Source organism: Lissotriton vulgaris, unplaced genomic scaffold, assembly GCF_964263255.1.
Source record: "Lissotriton vulgaris unplaced genomic scaffold, aLisVul1.2 SCAFFOLD_538, whole genome shotgun sequence".
Taxonomy (NCBI): Eukaryota; Metazoa; Chordata; class Amphibia; order Caudata; family Salamandridae; genus Lissotriton; species Lissotriton vulgaris.
In genome coordinates this window covers 850,581-866,596 of record NW_028250206.1, presented here as the reverse complement: position 1 = coordinate 866,596, position 16,016 = coordinate 850,581, and the positions used below count along the sequence as shown (strand labels likewise).

General features: G+C 46.9%; 2 protein-coding genes across 2 annotated transcripts in view; both read left to right on the top strand.

Moving 5' to 3' along the window:
• The window catches only part of POLR2D (RNA polymerase II subunit D), a 182,547-nt gene that overhangs the window by 27,691 nt on the left and 138,840 nt on the right, over nucleotides 1-16,016 (top strand). Inside the window, exon 2 of the mRNA XM_086950513.1 lies at nucleotides 6,636-6,816. Within this exon, the coding sequence (XP_086806639.1) occupies nucleotides 6,636-6,816 (181 nt within the window). The remainder of the gene's footprint in view (nucleotides 1-6,635; nucleotides 6,817-16,016) is intronic.
• The window catches only part of LOC147663335 (proline-rich protein 11-like), a 37,512-nt gene continuing 33,610 nt past the window's right edge, over nucleotides 12,115-16,016 (top strand). Inside the window, exon 1 of the mRNA XM_086950514.1 lies at nucleotides 12,115-12,220. Coding sequence (XP_086806640.1) covers nucleotides 12,115-12,220 — 106 coding nt within the window. The remainder of the gene's footprint in view (nucleotides 12,221-16,016) is intronic.

Genomic DNA, 16,016 nt, shown 5'->3' with positions numbered 1-16,016 from the left:
GGGTTTTGTCACGCTGGTTGATGGTGCTAGGAGCTGAAGATGCTGCAGGCGTCGAGACGAGAAGTGTCCGGTGTGATCCAAGGGTGGATCGAATTAAAGATGATCTGAAAGCAGAGGGGACCGAGTCTGGGTCACTCAGCAGTGACCAGGGTGGAACCAGGACGGAACCAGGCAATGTCTGGCGCTTTCAGGTCGTTGACTGGTCGCTTCTCTCCGCTGCCATGGGGACTCTGGGGCACCGAGGATGTCCAGGAGTGGATCACGAGCTGTCCCACGCAGGCTCTCGCTGTCGGCGGTGTCGGCTTCCGGATTGGAGCAAACAACCCTTGGCAAGGGCAACCCACGCAGGATTCGAAGATGGCGTTACACTCGGACCAGGAGGGTCAGAGCGAGGGCTACTTTTTAGGGGAGCGAGTGCAAGTCTGGAGCAACCAGACTCACAAGTCAGATTTCAAGGTTCGTCGGCACAGGGGCCACAAGCCAACAGGCAAGTGACCGGGCCAACGCGTTGAGCCAAAAGATGCAGAAGGGCCCCACGCAGCACTCGGTGAGTGTAGAGGGTGAGCTTCGGTGCAAGAGAGGCTCAGGGCTGGGGCTTCTCAAACCCCAATGCACAGCTTCGAGGGTCACTTGTGGGCTGCACGGTCAGCGTCTCGTGGTCTTTCCAAGATGGCGGGCCCCACGCTTCAGGTCGCCTCCACGGGTCTCAGCTCTGCAGGGACTGTGGATCGGGCTGTTAGAAGGCAGGCACGCTTGGTCTTGTCGAACTCTGTCGCTCGAGTTCCGGCGGGAACTGCAACAAAGCAAACGTCGAGGTGCTGGATGGTGCCTGTTTGCACAGGGTGGTCACTCCTTGACCACACGGGAGATTCTTCAGTCTTCTACGTCGAGTAGGATGTCGAAGGGTCCAGAGTTTCGTTTCATAAGTTTCAGTCAGGATAATCAGAGTGCTTTGGCACTGCTCCCATTCTTATACCAATCTAGGGGGCTGGATTACCTGCTAGGGTGGGACCCAGGAAGGGGGTGGTTACACCCCTTTCCCTTTGTCCAGGGTCGCGCTGGGACTGGGGCTGGTGTGCCCCAGAACCGGTTTGACCGGATTATGCAAGGGGAATCCTTGTGCTCCCCAGGCACTGTCTGGTTTCTTTCAAACCTCCCTGCTACAATCCACTATCTCCTGTCTGGGGTGGTGTGACACCTCCCTGCGACAGGAAACCCTTTGTCCAAGCCTCCTCTGCTGAGTTTCGGTCGGCAGCAGGAGGTTAGACTTGTGTCTGTGGCAGAAGCGTCCATTTTGTGATGCTGAGGCTCTTTTAAAATCAACCGCGTTTTAGCAAAATAACATGTCTTCTCCCTCTAGAGGGGTGGAATGCTATCCCCGTCGACAGGACTGTTGAGGGGATAGTATTCCAAATCGTATGACACCTTACATGACATGTTTTGATAAAGCCAAACCAAAGTTAACATCTAACCGCGATGGATTATAATGCACTTAATAGTATATGGTATGGCAATATCCCGGAACAGCTTAGGGAGTTGTTCCCGACAGCTGCAGACAGGCTCAACTCATGCTAGAGCACCATCTCACGTCAAACCACGCACTCTGCCTCCAGGAATGATAAGGCCTGCCATAGGAGTGACTTATAGGTTTATATGTGTCCAGATGTAGGTTTAGATATAAGTATACTATATCTAAGCAAGAGGTGATTACACCAACTTGACCCAGCTGAGTGATCAGCCAGTTGTGTCAATTTAAGGTCCAGCCAGGGGTGGGAAAAGATATGCTGCAGCCCCTGGTAGGCCTTGGATGCACCTATGCCCTGGGCACCTATAGTGCACTTGTACAGGGGCTGATAAGGTGTCCTGTATCATATTGGGTATGCACCTAGGGTGCATGGAGTCCATTTTAAGGAGAGAGCAGATAGCTTGGGGCCCTGATTAGCAGGGAACCAGGCCAACTAAGTCGAAAACCGGCTAAACACAAGGCAAAAAATCTGGGGTAACCATAGACAGGTATCCACCTTCCTACAACGATACTGAATGACTGGAACAGGAACTAGGATATACTAGAAAAGGAGACCCATTGGAAGAATCGGCTGGAGCAGCTTATAGCCAGCCCCATGTACAGTTCTCCGAGAACATCTGTGATTTACCCAATCCTGTCGGTCACCATTCAACTAGTCTAGACCCCATATTAACCGTAGACTCTGAGATCCACCCTTTAAGTGAAAAGTCGCCAGGGAGTGGCCGTTTAATATATTCACCTAATTCAGAGCTACCTCCGCGGCCTATTACAATCGGGCATGAATCCAAAGTCCAGAAACTTAATATAGTTTTCTGGAATATAGCGGGTCAACTTTCAAAGAAAACAAATGAGAAGTGGTGAGGGCACACAATATTGTTTGTCTCCAAGAGACTTGGCTTAATACCCCAACCCACTTAGAGGGTTTTAAGACTTACTTTTCTCAGGCTATCCCATCACTTTCGGGGAGAATGAAGGGGGGCTTAACGATATATGTGTCAAATATTTTGGCTCTAAAAGAATTAGTCCCTCTGAGTCTGGAAAGTAATTATCAGATTTTCATGTTAAAAATAAATAAATCAACTTGCTACTTTTTAGTACATTTTTATAATAACTTGAACTCAAGTGACCTAATTGAGGTTTTAAACAAGGTGTCCTTTTTATTACAGGAACTTCGAATAAATTACATAAATAATTCATTTGAATTGATTTGGGGCGGTGATTTCAATTTATTTCTCTATCAAAAGCATTGTACTAAAAGCTGTAAAAAACCTGGTGTTCAGGACGAGGACGGAGTAAATTTAACGCACTTTTTGCATACTAAATCTGGTAACCGGATGAACGAGATTGTATTCCGTATGGAGTTGGGTTTGCAAATGAATTGGTAACCCCCTCTGTAATTTTTTCTTCTACCTTTCATGGGAGGGGTTTAAAAAGTACAATTGATTTTATACTTGCTTTGTATAGCTTAGCACCAACAATACAGAAGTTTGACATAGTTAATAACGTAATAAGTGACCATTTCCCCATTAGTCTAACTATAAATATTCCCAATAAAACAGAGGAGCCTGTCTATTTAAGTCTATTGGATCAAGAAAGTCTGAAACTAGATTGGCTTAACGGATTCGTATTAAAGTGGGGTAAAATAGACCAAGAATTAACTATGGCCAAAATAGTCAAACGTGCTTTTCTTCTAATTGATATTTGTTTAGACCCCAAATCCACTCCTGAAGTAATCCTGTCCAGTTATAAAGATATTACCAAAATCATAGAAGAGGAGCTATACCGAAAACATCCAAATAATAAAAACTTCAAAAAAGGATGGTTTAACCATGAGTGCACCAAAACTTACTCTGCACTAAAAGTCGCACTAAGCAAAGGTAATCGGCAAAGAAAAGAGATTATTAATCTAAGAAAAGCCTATTTTGCGGCCTTAAAAAACCGGAAAAAAGAATTAAGGAACGATTTATGGATTCAGCTACATAATGGCTGCACAATGAAAGATAGCTCTACCTTCTGGAAAGTAGTTAAATCTCCCTTCCTATTACAACGAAATGATGCACCAAAGCTGGATGTTGCCATAGACGCCCAAACATGGGTTAATCAATTCTCAAAGATATTTAGTCAGGACTCGGATGAGAATATAGAGCATTCTGAGTGTGTGAGGAGGGAATATCCCCCCAGAAGTGACTTACCCATTTCAGTTAACCTTTACTCACACGGAGGTAATAAATGCTATACAAGCTTCAAAATCAGGAAAAGCACCAGGGCCCGATGGGGTCCCCGTGGATCTTTTTAAACATAACCTTGACCTGTGGTCCCCTATTCTCACAATAGTGCTTGAAGCAGCAAAAAATGTGGGGCTAATCGATTCCTCAATTTTAGTCCCAATCTTTAAAAAAGGTGACCGGCAAAGCCCAGTATGTTACAGTTCAATCTCGCTTTTAGACTCTTTTGGTAATATCGTAGGCCGCATATTATTAGAGCGACTTCAAGATTGGTCTGCTGAGCATAAAATAATCTCAGACCTACAATATGGGTTTCGCAAAGGATTGGGCACAGTGGACCAGGCATTGAATCTAACACTTCTTATCGGAAAATATGTACAAGGTAAACGGGGGTACCTCCACATGGTATATGTTGATTTGACCGCAGCTTTTGACTGTGTTAGTCACACAAAACTGTGGTCAATCATCCTAGAAATGGGAGTGGACCCTATACTGGTGAATTTCTTGCGTGAGCTATATTCGGGAGCAACAGCCAAAGTTAGACATGGGATGGCGGGAGTACTTACTGAATCATTACGGATAGAGAGGGGGGTCAGACAAGGATGTGTTCTGGCCCCCTTCCTATTCATATTATACACAACGGGCTAGAAGTAGCCATATTGGAAGGGTCTAAAGATCTCCCAACAATTCGTCGTCGGCCTATTCCAGCATTATTATACGCCGACGACGCGGTTATCCTAGCCAGAACCCCCATTCCGCTACAGCGGACCCTAAATAAATACTGTAATTTCATAAATAGTTTCAATCTTAAAGTAAACATAAATGTAAATGTATTTGAGCTTATATAGCGCACGGCTACCCACAAAGGGTTTCCCGGCGCTTGCTTAGGGAACCCTTCCTGGTATTCCCCTGTGAGATAACCCCGGCAGGGTATCCACAAGGTGAAAGCCAGGCATCCCGCCGCGAGGGGCCGTTGTGGAGATTAAGCAAGCTATTGCCCAGAGTCGCAGAAAGAAAACTTATACCATGCACGCAGGGCATCGACCAAAGAAAATAAAGGATATATATGTAAATAATATCATATTAGAAACTACTACATCATATCCCTATTTAGGAATCCTAATAGATAATAAATCTAAATGGACACAGACCATTAATTCCAGAAATTTACTATTCCTGAGGGCTACCACTGCCTTAGTGGCATTCGCACAGAAAATAGGCAAGAGAGCGGCATTAGAAATGCTGAAGATCTACACGGCCGAATGTACGAGTGTTGCAGTATATGGCTCAGGGGTGTGGGGCATGCTAAATTGGAAGACCTATAGAAAATCGAGAATGCTTTTCTGAGATAATCTTCTCGCAGTCCCCAGGAGTACTTCGACCTATGGGTGCCACTTAGAGCTAGGGTTGGATTATATAACAGACATCATTTGAATCCAGCCAATTATGCTATGGCATAGAATTTGGTCTACAGACCAGTGTGAACTGACACAATCTTTAGTTCACGACTGTCTGTCACTTGATAACATGGACAAAATTAAATGGTTAGTCTATGGGAAAACATTTTTTGAAAGACCTTGGCCTTGAGAGATTTTTTTTAATCCGCCACTTGCATCTGAGCTGCCTAGAAAAGTATTAAAAAAGATTTCATTAGCGCATCTAGGCGAGCTCCGTCTCTCAAAAGAAATAGGAAAAAGTTCAGGCCAACATTTATTGTCTCTTCAGACTGTCTCTGCATTGCAACCGTATTTATCATACAGTATGAATCCGCACGAAAAATTCCTCTTGACATGTTTTAGATTTAATATTTTCCACAGGTTAATTTCTTTTCCTGAACAAAATGACTGGTTAATGAATTTATCTGTTTGTCCGTGTGACGATACCTCTTCACAATCCTCAATCCATATACTGTTTTTTTGTAAATTTTATATTGCACCACGTAAACGATGGATTGTGCCTGTACTGAGACTGATGGGCAATCGTGGCTGTCGCCCAGCTTTTTTAGCACTGCAGTTTTTGGATAATGAAACTCACACTAAAGCGATTGTTTGCTTCTTGAAATTTTGTGTTAATCACCGTCCCAATCTGGACTAAATAATATTAGAGGTTTCCTTTTTAATTAGGTTATATTTAATGCTTATCTTTATGAATATCTGATGAATTTGTAACTCAAGCCATTGTTGAACTGAAGTGTAAAATATGATTGTATTGTTTTTATGAACTTTTATGGTTTTCTAACAAATTATGGAAACCGAATAAAGATTTTGAATTTGAATCTGAGTGGGCGAACACAGCCCGCAGCACAAGCTCCCATTGGTTTTCAAACAATCCTGCACCGAGTGGCAGGCACCTCGCGGTGCCTTCCACATGGTGCAGGACGGTGTCCCCCAGTGCCACATGCGGAGGGCCAGGGGGGAAGGTGGCCCTGCCAGGGGCCCCCAATGTCGCTTTCCGACAGTCTTTCCATGTCGGAAAGGCCAATATGAAAAGGCTGTCGGAAACCAACATCATAATCCTAACGTTCGGAAACACTGTCCTTGAGGGATTATGAGTCTTTTTCCGATTGTTTCGGTCGAACCCTCTGACTGCTGCCTCCGACTGCATGCATCATAATGCGTTTGTCGGACCGCAGCAGTAGATGCAGTTCGGATTGAAACTGACAAGCCATAGGTTGCGGTCCGGACCGCAACGTAATCAGGCCCTTAGTCTTAACACCACTTTTTGGTTTCTTAGTTGCCAATGCTTTGTATTGGAGTTTTCCCTTTTGTACTGTTTTTATATGCTGTCTAAGTGTTAAAGTTCCTCTATTTCATGCTCTTCTTTACCTTCTTGTAAGCATTTCTGTGTTCTTCCACCACTAGCCAACAATTCATCATTTCTTGCAGAGTTTGAGAATGCAGAAACACTTCTAAATTCTGAAGTGCACATGCTGTTGGAGCATCGCAAGCAGCAGAATGAGAGTGCAGAGGATGAACAGGAACTATCCGAAGTGTTCATGAAAACCCTAAATTATACTGCTCGCTTCAGTCGCTTCAAGAATCGAGAGACCATTGCCAGTGTGCGCAGGTAAGTGAGCCAAAGAATATATTGCAACATGTTCTTCCTAGTTCAAGATATTATTTTATTTGGGGGCTGCTACTGTGAATGCTGTAGGAGTGGTCTTTAGTAGAGGTGTGATTATGTGCTTCAGTTGATGGTGTCCTAGAAGATGAATCTATTGGTATCAGCGGAGAATGAGTAGGGGCAGGCTCTGCTACTGGTCATTGGTCTGTTGTCTTTCAGACAGATACTCCTATTTCAAGGTGGTTTCTACTTTTTCCTGCATCAGAAATGTGGCTTCTGCAGCTTCTGTAACGGACACCCAAGGATATGATTTCTCATTCTGTTGTCACAAGAATAGTGTTTGCATAGTTGTCACTAGGACTGCTTACGCTAGGCTCACGATTTGGGCTTTTGCAATTGGAGTAGTAGGGTTGAGGGAGATTTTATTGAGCGGTGTTAGACTTCTACCTCTACAGTCCAGGGTTTTGTTAGGTCTTTTCTCTGGTGGATCCTCCCATCTGTACACTTGACTCTCTACGGAGGCGGGAGTCTTAGGTTACTCAATAAACAATAAGGATGTTGATAGTTTGGAACTCCGATGCTGTATGACATGAGAACGTATTTCTGCCTAGCCCAACATCAGTCAGAGGAGTTTATTACAAAACAAAAAGATTTGTTCTTTTATTTACAGCTAGCAAAGTATGGTAGATAAACCTATGAACATGCATAACTTACCCAAAGGTCCTACCATATTTGGTGGCTAAGATACCACCCCAAACACAATTATAGTATTATTATTATTTATTAAACGCACATTCACCGCACCATCTTACCTATAGGGGCAAAAATAAAAGGCATAAACAAAATCAAAAGGCACAAGAACTATGTAATTGTGAAGAGGCGGCAGTCTGAAATGGGCATCAGGACCAGATGATTGTTCTTACAACCTTTTTAAAAGCACCAAAATCACAAATAGATAGTATGTTCAAGGGCAATTAATTCCAGGTTTTAGGTCCAAGTACTCAAAAAGACTTTTCTTCAGCCCATATTTTCTTGCCCCATGGGTTTCAGAACAAGAGAGCTGTGCTAGAGTGAAGAGCCTTTTCCTGGTCAAAATGGGGAAACCAATTGTGTTAAGAATAAGGGACCTATCTTGTAATTGGCACTGTGCGCCAGACCTGCTCATTTCAGTGTGATTCTTTCGTTCATCTTCAGCCATCGTAGTTTCTCTCTGGCAGCTAAGACATGGTGAAATGTTTATAACCAATCATGCTCTTAACAGCCAAATGTTGTAGTCCCTGTACCTTCCTTAAAGCAGAGCTGGGGAGTCCCTTATATATAAAATTACAGTTATCTTTATGTGAGAGGAATACATGCAACAACTTCTCAGCACAAAGAACAGGGCAAATTTGTTTGAGTGTTTAAGATATACCAAAGTATTTGATCCAGACCCTTTGTATGTTTTAGAATGATGGACAAACTCTAATTTTAAAAACGGACTCCCAAATTTCTTGGATAGGTCAACGGTCCAGAGATTCCCGTTGCCACCTACTATAATAACTTCAGTTTTATCTCCATTGAACTTTGGAAAATTCTTGGTCATCCAGTATTGACTTCCCAGGAAGAAATTCTTTGAGGTTTTTCATGTAATTTGTCTAGCCTTGATCGAATTTAAGCAGGAGCTGTGCATCATCAGCATATGAGGAATTTTCAGAGATGTAAGATCATATCAAAGTGCTGAGAGACTTCTTCCTGTTCTTCTTGGACATCTTCAGAAGCACTTTCTTTGAGCCGTTCTTGAAAGCCAGCACAGATGTGCTTGGTTCAGGAAGAATTGAAAATGAGCACTTGCTGTGAGATCAAGAGACTGTACATACAAGTTAAATAAAATGGGACATAAGGCTGAACCCTGACAGAGTTCGTCGAGACTCACCAACTTCTTGACGAAACGCAGTTTGGGTTCAGGAAAGGGCATGGAACAGAGACTGCCTTGATAAAGGCCTCTGATGAGATCAGGACGATTATGGATCAGGGAGGGGCGGCTGTCCTTATCCTTTTGGATCTGTCAGCAGCCTTTGACACGGTCGACCATGTCACTCTTGTCGACCGTGTCACAGCTCTGGGGATCAATGGTCGGGCCAAGGATCTTATTTCATCTTTCCTGGCAAACCGTACCCAGACAGTAAGGCTCGGAGACTTTTATTCTCCCATCTCTGCACTCCCTTGTGGAGTCCCACAAGGCTCCTCGCTAAGTCCTATGCTTTTTAACATCTATGTAGCGGACTTAGCGAGGATAATAAAGGCCTATGGGATACAGTTAACATCGTATGCAGATGATACCCAGCTGGTGCTGGGTATCCATAAGGATGGCCTTACTGTAGCAGCCAACTTCCAGAAAGCTATGCTCGAGGTCAGTACTTGGATGGCCTTGAATTGCCTCAGGCTTAACTCGGACAAGACCGAGATTATGACCTTTGGAAAACTCTCCCCTGAATGGTCTCTCGGTTGGTGGCCAGAAAAGCTTGGCCATCCACCTGTCCCAGTGGAAAAAGCCAGAAATCTGGGAGTGATTTTTGACAACAAGCTGGTTTTTGACCTCCATATTAATAAGGTTGTGTCATCTTCATTTTTCATTTTGAAAAAGATTAAGAAGTTGCTACCTTACCTCCCTCCGTCAGCTGGGAAGACTCTGGTTTCTACCTTAGTCTTCTCAAAAATAGATTACGGGAACGCTCTCTTCCTCCATACTCAGAAGCGTGTCATAACGAAGCTGCAATCTATTCAGAACGCGGCTGCCAGGATTCTTCTTAATATCCCTCGCCGCAAATCTACCACTCTTGGTATTCGTCAGCTTCATTGGCTGAGAGTTGAGAGCCGCGTTAAATTCAAGGCCCTCTGTATTGCTTATAAGGCCATACATGGCACAGGACCCAGATTCCTGATCGAAGCCTTTCAGCTCTATACCCCAAGAAGGCAATTAAGATCGGCCAATACCAGTCTCCTGCCGGTGCCACGTACAAGATCAGTCACCTGGGGCGACAGGCGTTTTCTCGTGGCCACTCCAAAACTTTGGAACCTCTTGCCAATTGCCATTAAAGCCGCTCCGAATCTGATTAGTTTTCGTAGGCTTTTGAAAACATGGTTGTTTAACCAGTGAGAAGACGGTAGGATGATGAACTTTAGTTGCTCCACAGCGCCGAGACACCTTCGGGTATTTGTCGCGCTATAAAAGTTGCGTAAATAAATAAATAAACAAAATGTCAGAGAATAATTTTAGGTGACTAACATGAGCCCGTGCTTACAAAATGTATTCAATCGACTAAAAAAGAGGAGAACCAGGAGAGGGCATTTCTTCTTAATCCTGTGACAATGAGATGCGGAGGTGGTGCTCCATTGCGCCCAATCTCGATCCGATCCGGACGCGTTGGATCAACAGACGGAGAAAGATGCCTTGGTGTCGATACATGACATACTCGCACGGCTTGACAAATATACGCTGGGCCAATACAGACAACGTCTCCACCGTGAAGGGGATAAGTCCGGCCGCGTATTGGCCTGGATACTTCGACGAGAGTTCGCACCTGAAAGGATAGTAGCCCTACGAAACTCCAATGGAATTATGGTCCATTCCGAGTCTGATGTTCTCGAGGTTCTTCGAGGCCATCTGCAGACTGTATATGAGGCGGACCCATTGGTCTCGGAGGATATCTGTCAATCGTATCTTGAGGGCCTCCGCCTCCAGACTCTACCGGAAGCTGCGGTAAAGGAACTTGACACAAAACTGACACTGGGGGAGATTACTGCGGCGATAGCCGCCTTCCCTCGTGCTAAGACCCCTGGCGGGGATGGATATCCGGCTGAGTTCTATCATTCCATCAGGCATGTCCTGGCCCCCCTCCTTTTGCAAGTCTACAATGAGGCTTTGCACACTGGCACCCTTCCGCCCACCATGAATCAGGGAGAGGTATGCATGATTCTGAAGCCAGGCGGTGACAGTACTGATTCCGCGGCATATCGTCCTATCACGTTGATAAATACGGATGCAAAAATCCTTACTAAATTATTGGCCACTCGCCTTGCCCCGCTCATGACTCGACTGATCCACCCCGACCAGTGCGGATTTATTCCGGGTCGTAACACGGCGATGAATTTGCGTCGCCTCAATCACATACTGCATGAGGTGCAGGGACGAGCGAGTCCTCACGTGTTGGTCTCAGTTGATTTGGCTAAAGCCTTTGATACGGTACACTGGGGATATCTAATGCAGGTGCTTCAGAAAATGGGGTTCGGACCTGGATTTCGCGCTTGGATCCGGGTGCTCTACGAGGCGCCCGAGCCAGGGTGCGCCTGGGATCGGCCCGCTCAGCCGAGTGGTCGTTGGGGAGAGGCACCCGACAGGGCTGTCCTCTCTCCCCTCTTCTATTTGCTCTTGCAATTGAGCCCCTTGCCGTTTCCGCCCGCACTGAACTGCAGAACTGGGGAATAGTGGTGGGTGACACTACCAATGTAGTCTCCCTCTACGCAGATGATGCGCTTTTCTATCTGACCTCCCCGGTTGAGGCTCTCCCCGCTTTGTTGCGGCTCTTGGACCAATTTGGCGCGGCCTCTGGGTTGCGTATAAATCTTACCAAATCTCTGGTTTTCCCGCTAACGAATATGGTCCCAGTTCCAGACACGGATCTTCAACAATTGGGCCTCCGTTATGAACGAACGCCATTCCGGTATTTGGGCATCCAGGTGGCCACATCTGAAGAGACTCTCCTGACTCACAATGTCGACAGAATACTCGCAGCCCTCCACAAATCTATTACCTTTTGGAACACACTTCCTCTCTCTCTCATGGGGCGATTGGCGATTGCCAAAATGGTGATGCTCCCTAGGGTCCTATATGTCTTGCAGAACTCCCTGTGTCCGTTACCTCCCCGAGTGTTCCGCACGTTGAACTCTCTCCTCACCTCCCTACTTTGGGCGGGTGGGCGCAGCAGAGTCGCTTTACACACAGTAACAAGATGTTGGGATGAAGGCGGCCTCGAAGCCCCGAGGTTTGACCTGTATTATTATGCGGTGCAGCTTCTCCCGGCCGCCAGGTGGTTCGCCGAGGATGAGAATTGGGAACTGGCACTGCTGGCTGGTACGGCAAACGATAAGGCCCTGCAGGAGGCCTTGATGCAAGGTCGCGGAGCCGACGGCACTCTACCTTATGTGGTGCGACACACAGCTAACATTTGGCAGCGGTTTGTCGAAAAGGTGCTACAGCGCGCACCGTTCCATAGGGAGCTCCCAGTTTGGATCTTGGCCTCGATACTCCGGCTGTAGGAAAATATGTCCTTTCGGGAGTGGCGATCTGGTGGTTGTGAGACTCTTGCGGACCTCTACCCGAACGACTCCTTTGTGTCCTTTGAAAGTGCCATGGAGTCCTTTGAGCTAGGTGAGGGACAATACCTTCACTACGGTAGTCTTCAAGATGTGGCCAGGACAACGTGGCCCCAATTCCCAGAGGCGCCTCCACTCACCAATACCCTCGACATCATTATGTCCTGTGGGAGAGGGAAGCGCCTGATCTCTCTTCTTTACTCAGCCATGCGCCGAGACTCGATAGCACCGGCCTGGGTGGCTTGGGAGGCAGACCTAGGGGTGGAACTGGAGCCTGTACAGCGGAAGCGGATTGGGCTGTTGACCCATAAGGTCTCCTGCAATGCACTTTTTAAACTTATACACTTTAATTTTGTCCACCGCACCTATATGACACCTGTCTCCCTCCATCGTATATCGGCAGATAGACGTGACAACTGTCCTAGATGTGGGGTAAGGAAGGCGGGCTTCCTGCATTTGGCGTGGGAATGTCCTCTAGTTCAGGAATTTTGGCGCAGGGTGCTGGGGTACATTGTTCGAGCCACGCAACTTAGGCTTCTTTTAGACCCACTCCCCTGTCTGCTTGCGTTGGTGCCCAAACCCAAAAAAAAGAGACTATCTTACAAATTCCTGCAACTCTTACTAGTTCTGGCAAGGAGACGAGTGGCTATCACTTGGATGGGTCAGAAGGCACCTGAGATTTCTCTTTGGCTGAGGGACGCAAGGGAATGGGCCTTAGCTGAGGAGACTCACATGCAACACACTCGCAAAGATGGGAAGTTGCAAGATGATTTGCTTGCCTGGAGGACATTGTGCATGGAGGGGCTAGCGGAGGATGATTCGGATGCCACCAGCGCTGAATTGTTTTCTTCTGCTGCCTCAGAGTCTGACTGTGGGGGGGAGGGGGTTGGTGTGGAATGCCTGGAGACAGTGTAGGGGTCCCTCGTGGCCACGCCGATATCCCTTAATATGTATGCATATATATGGCTGTGATTCCCATAGGTCCATACCGCATTATAATGACTGTGCCTTAGCTGGCCCTCACACAAATGTCCTACTTTATTCGGATCAGTACTAGCGATGCCATTCATGGGGTAATTAGTTGTTGTTAAACTGTTATGTAATATAAGTGCGAAATGACAAAACTGGCGAAGACACTGATAAGTTTCATATCCTTGGAGCACAAATGCAATTTTCCCTTTTATTATACATGCTTTAATCCTACGCCGCCCAGCCTCCGGGATGTGGGCCGTCGATGGCTGTATATTGACATTGGAACTGCATATTCTTACCGGTTGCATATCAACGGTGTTGATGACTGTATGCTTTGTGCCTTTTTTATATCTACGCTGTAATAAAAATGTTTAAAAAAAAAAAAATCCTGTGACCATGGCTGTTGAGCGAATTAGTTTTAGATTCCCTAAGCAAATGCTTCATCCAACAAGGTTCTTGTCTCGTCTAAAACTGCTACTAGCAGTACTTCAGTCCCATACTTTGGTCAAAGCCTGCATGGTGATTATCCAGAATCTTTTTTTTTTTCTTAAGTGTTTTTTACTGTAAAGTGCACTATAAAGTAGAATGGGGTCTTGTGGCCAGTGTTAACCACTGGGATCAGTTCAGGCTTTCTCTACTAACTTGGAAACTCTGGTCTTTATTATTAAGGATTTAGTCTAAACATCACTGAAAGACCGCCAAATAGAACCCAACAATGTTTCAAGTTGGGTGTAGTTTCATTACAATCCTGGGACCTAGAAGTTATTTAAAAACCTTTCTCTATCACAGCCTTTTATGCAACACATATTCTGTAGAAATCATCAAGTGTGCCACAAGCACAATAATTAAGCTTGGAGAGCCAACCGAGTGGGTGTGAACTGGAGATGCCGTCCTAGTCATAAGTGGTGTTTTCTGGCTACTGAAAGTCTAGTTTCCAAAATTGCATGTCTTTTCCAGTTAAAAGGCTGCCAGTGATCTTATTTTAGAGTCACTAGTTGCAGTTTAAGAAATTCAGTTATTGGCGATGTGTTTCAGTGACCAGTGTTAGTTTAAATGGACTACAGTTGCCAAAGATGAGTAACAACTTTTAAGTCTGTCCCCCAGTGATTGCTAAACATTGCAAGACTTTTACCTTGAAAGTGGCTGGCACCAGTTGTCACTGGGGCACCCAGTGGTCCTCGGAAGCCTTGTTTCCCAGTTGGCAGTGGATAACAGAACATTTAGGATGTGAAACTGTGATATCTTTGTAAATATAAGTGCTAGATGAACAAGTTACTAACCTTTCATTACATCTCATCCGTTAATGACTTTATCTAGCCGCTGATTCCTTACCTTTACAATATTCCCCAGGTGTCAGACTGGATCCGGTAAGTCTTGAGCAGTACCTCTGCATGCTGGCAGGTGGCTCCGATCAGCTTTGCACCAGATGTGACGTATGGATGTTTTATATAGATGCCGTCTCAGCGCACTGAAATCAGTTTCTTTATGTTACTATTTCTCAGCCAGAAGCACGGATCCATGTCAGAAGGTTGATTGACCAGTCTGCAGATACCAAGGGTCTACAGGGATGTTTTAGGTATTGGAACCGGCTAGCAGAATAGCGAGGATGGGAGGGTTGGTAAGGAATCTGCAGCTAGAAATTCCCTTCCAGATAACTTGTTTTGCAGTGTGAATCTTATTCTGCATTATTTCGCCATCTGGTGTTTGGGTCGGGAATTCTCCACTCTTTTGTAGTCCTCCTTCTATTTTTAGGTCTCGCCTAGCGTTGTAGCGCGCATGCGCTCCTCGCTCAGCGAAATATATTGTGGAGAAGAGCTCTAGCATGAAAGCTTTAGTGGCAGACGCATCTTCATCTCTTGGTTTGGGCGAGGCGCTGGGGCCCGGCGACACCGGTTGCTGAGAGCTTCTTGTCGGAGCGTCTTTGCCCGGTTTCCCTGTGCGTTGCCTGTTGGCCATTATCCCTCCGTCGTCCGGGTACCCACCCCAGAGGCAGACCAGGGCAGCGGCTGCGTTGCTGGGTGGAGACGTTAGAGGCTTCCCTGAGGTTTCGCAGTCGTCGTTGCCCCCGGTAAGTCCCAATCACGGACAGGGGGCAGGGCACCCCAAGCGGCAGGAGCTATGTGGGCCCGCAGGGCGTGCCGGGGGGGGGGGAGGGGAGGGGGTGAAGTTCCTTAGCACAGCCCCGCTATAAGTTCGCCACCGGGGTCACAGGGATACAACAGATTCACCAGCGATGTGCAGCCAGGGGAAGTATCCCTGGTGAGGTCAAGAAGCGAGTTATCCGTCCCAGGGGTCCGCAACAGCAGTCCGCGGTCCCCCCACGGCTCACCGGGCTCAGGAGTTTGAGAGTGCCAATCGTCCATGCCAGCCAACAGATAGATCAGTTAGTCGCTGCCCAAGGTGCCCTCCAATCTCTTCAGGAGCAGAAGGGCGGGCCTCCTGCGCCCCAGCCGCAGCCTTCAATGCGCCAGAGGGGCCCCCCCTGGGGCCCGCGACAAGGCGGCAACCAGCCTACTCTCACCTGGTTAGGATGAGACCAGCCCGTCGCCAGATCCGGGTATGGCCGCCCTGCTCTCCACAGTCCCCACCGGATATTCAGGCGGCGGCAAGTCCACAGGAGCCCTCCAAAGCAAGGGGCAGAGGGGCACCAATGCAGCGCGACAAGCGGGCACCTCAGGCCTTCTACAATGCCGGCCCGGTCGCCTCACTATCAGGTCTCCAAACCCGCGTGGGGCAGCTGTCTCCACTCCTAGTGCACCCCGGGCGGAGTATTGCTCTCCCCTCGCTGCTAGGGGATCGAAGAGCATCTGCAGCTCCAGGCCCTTCGCCGCTCGAGGCGCACCCACTCCAGCCTCAGGACCGCGACCGGCCCAAACCAC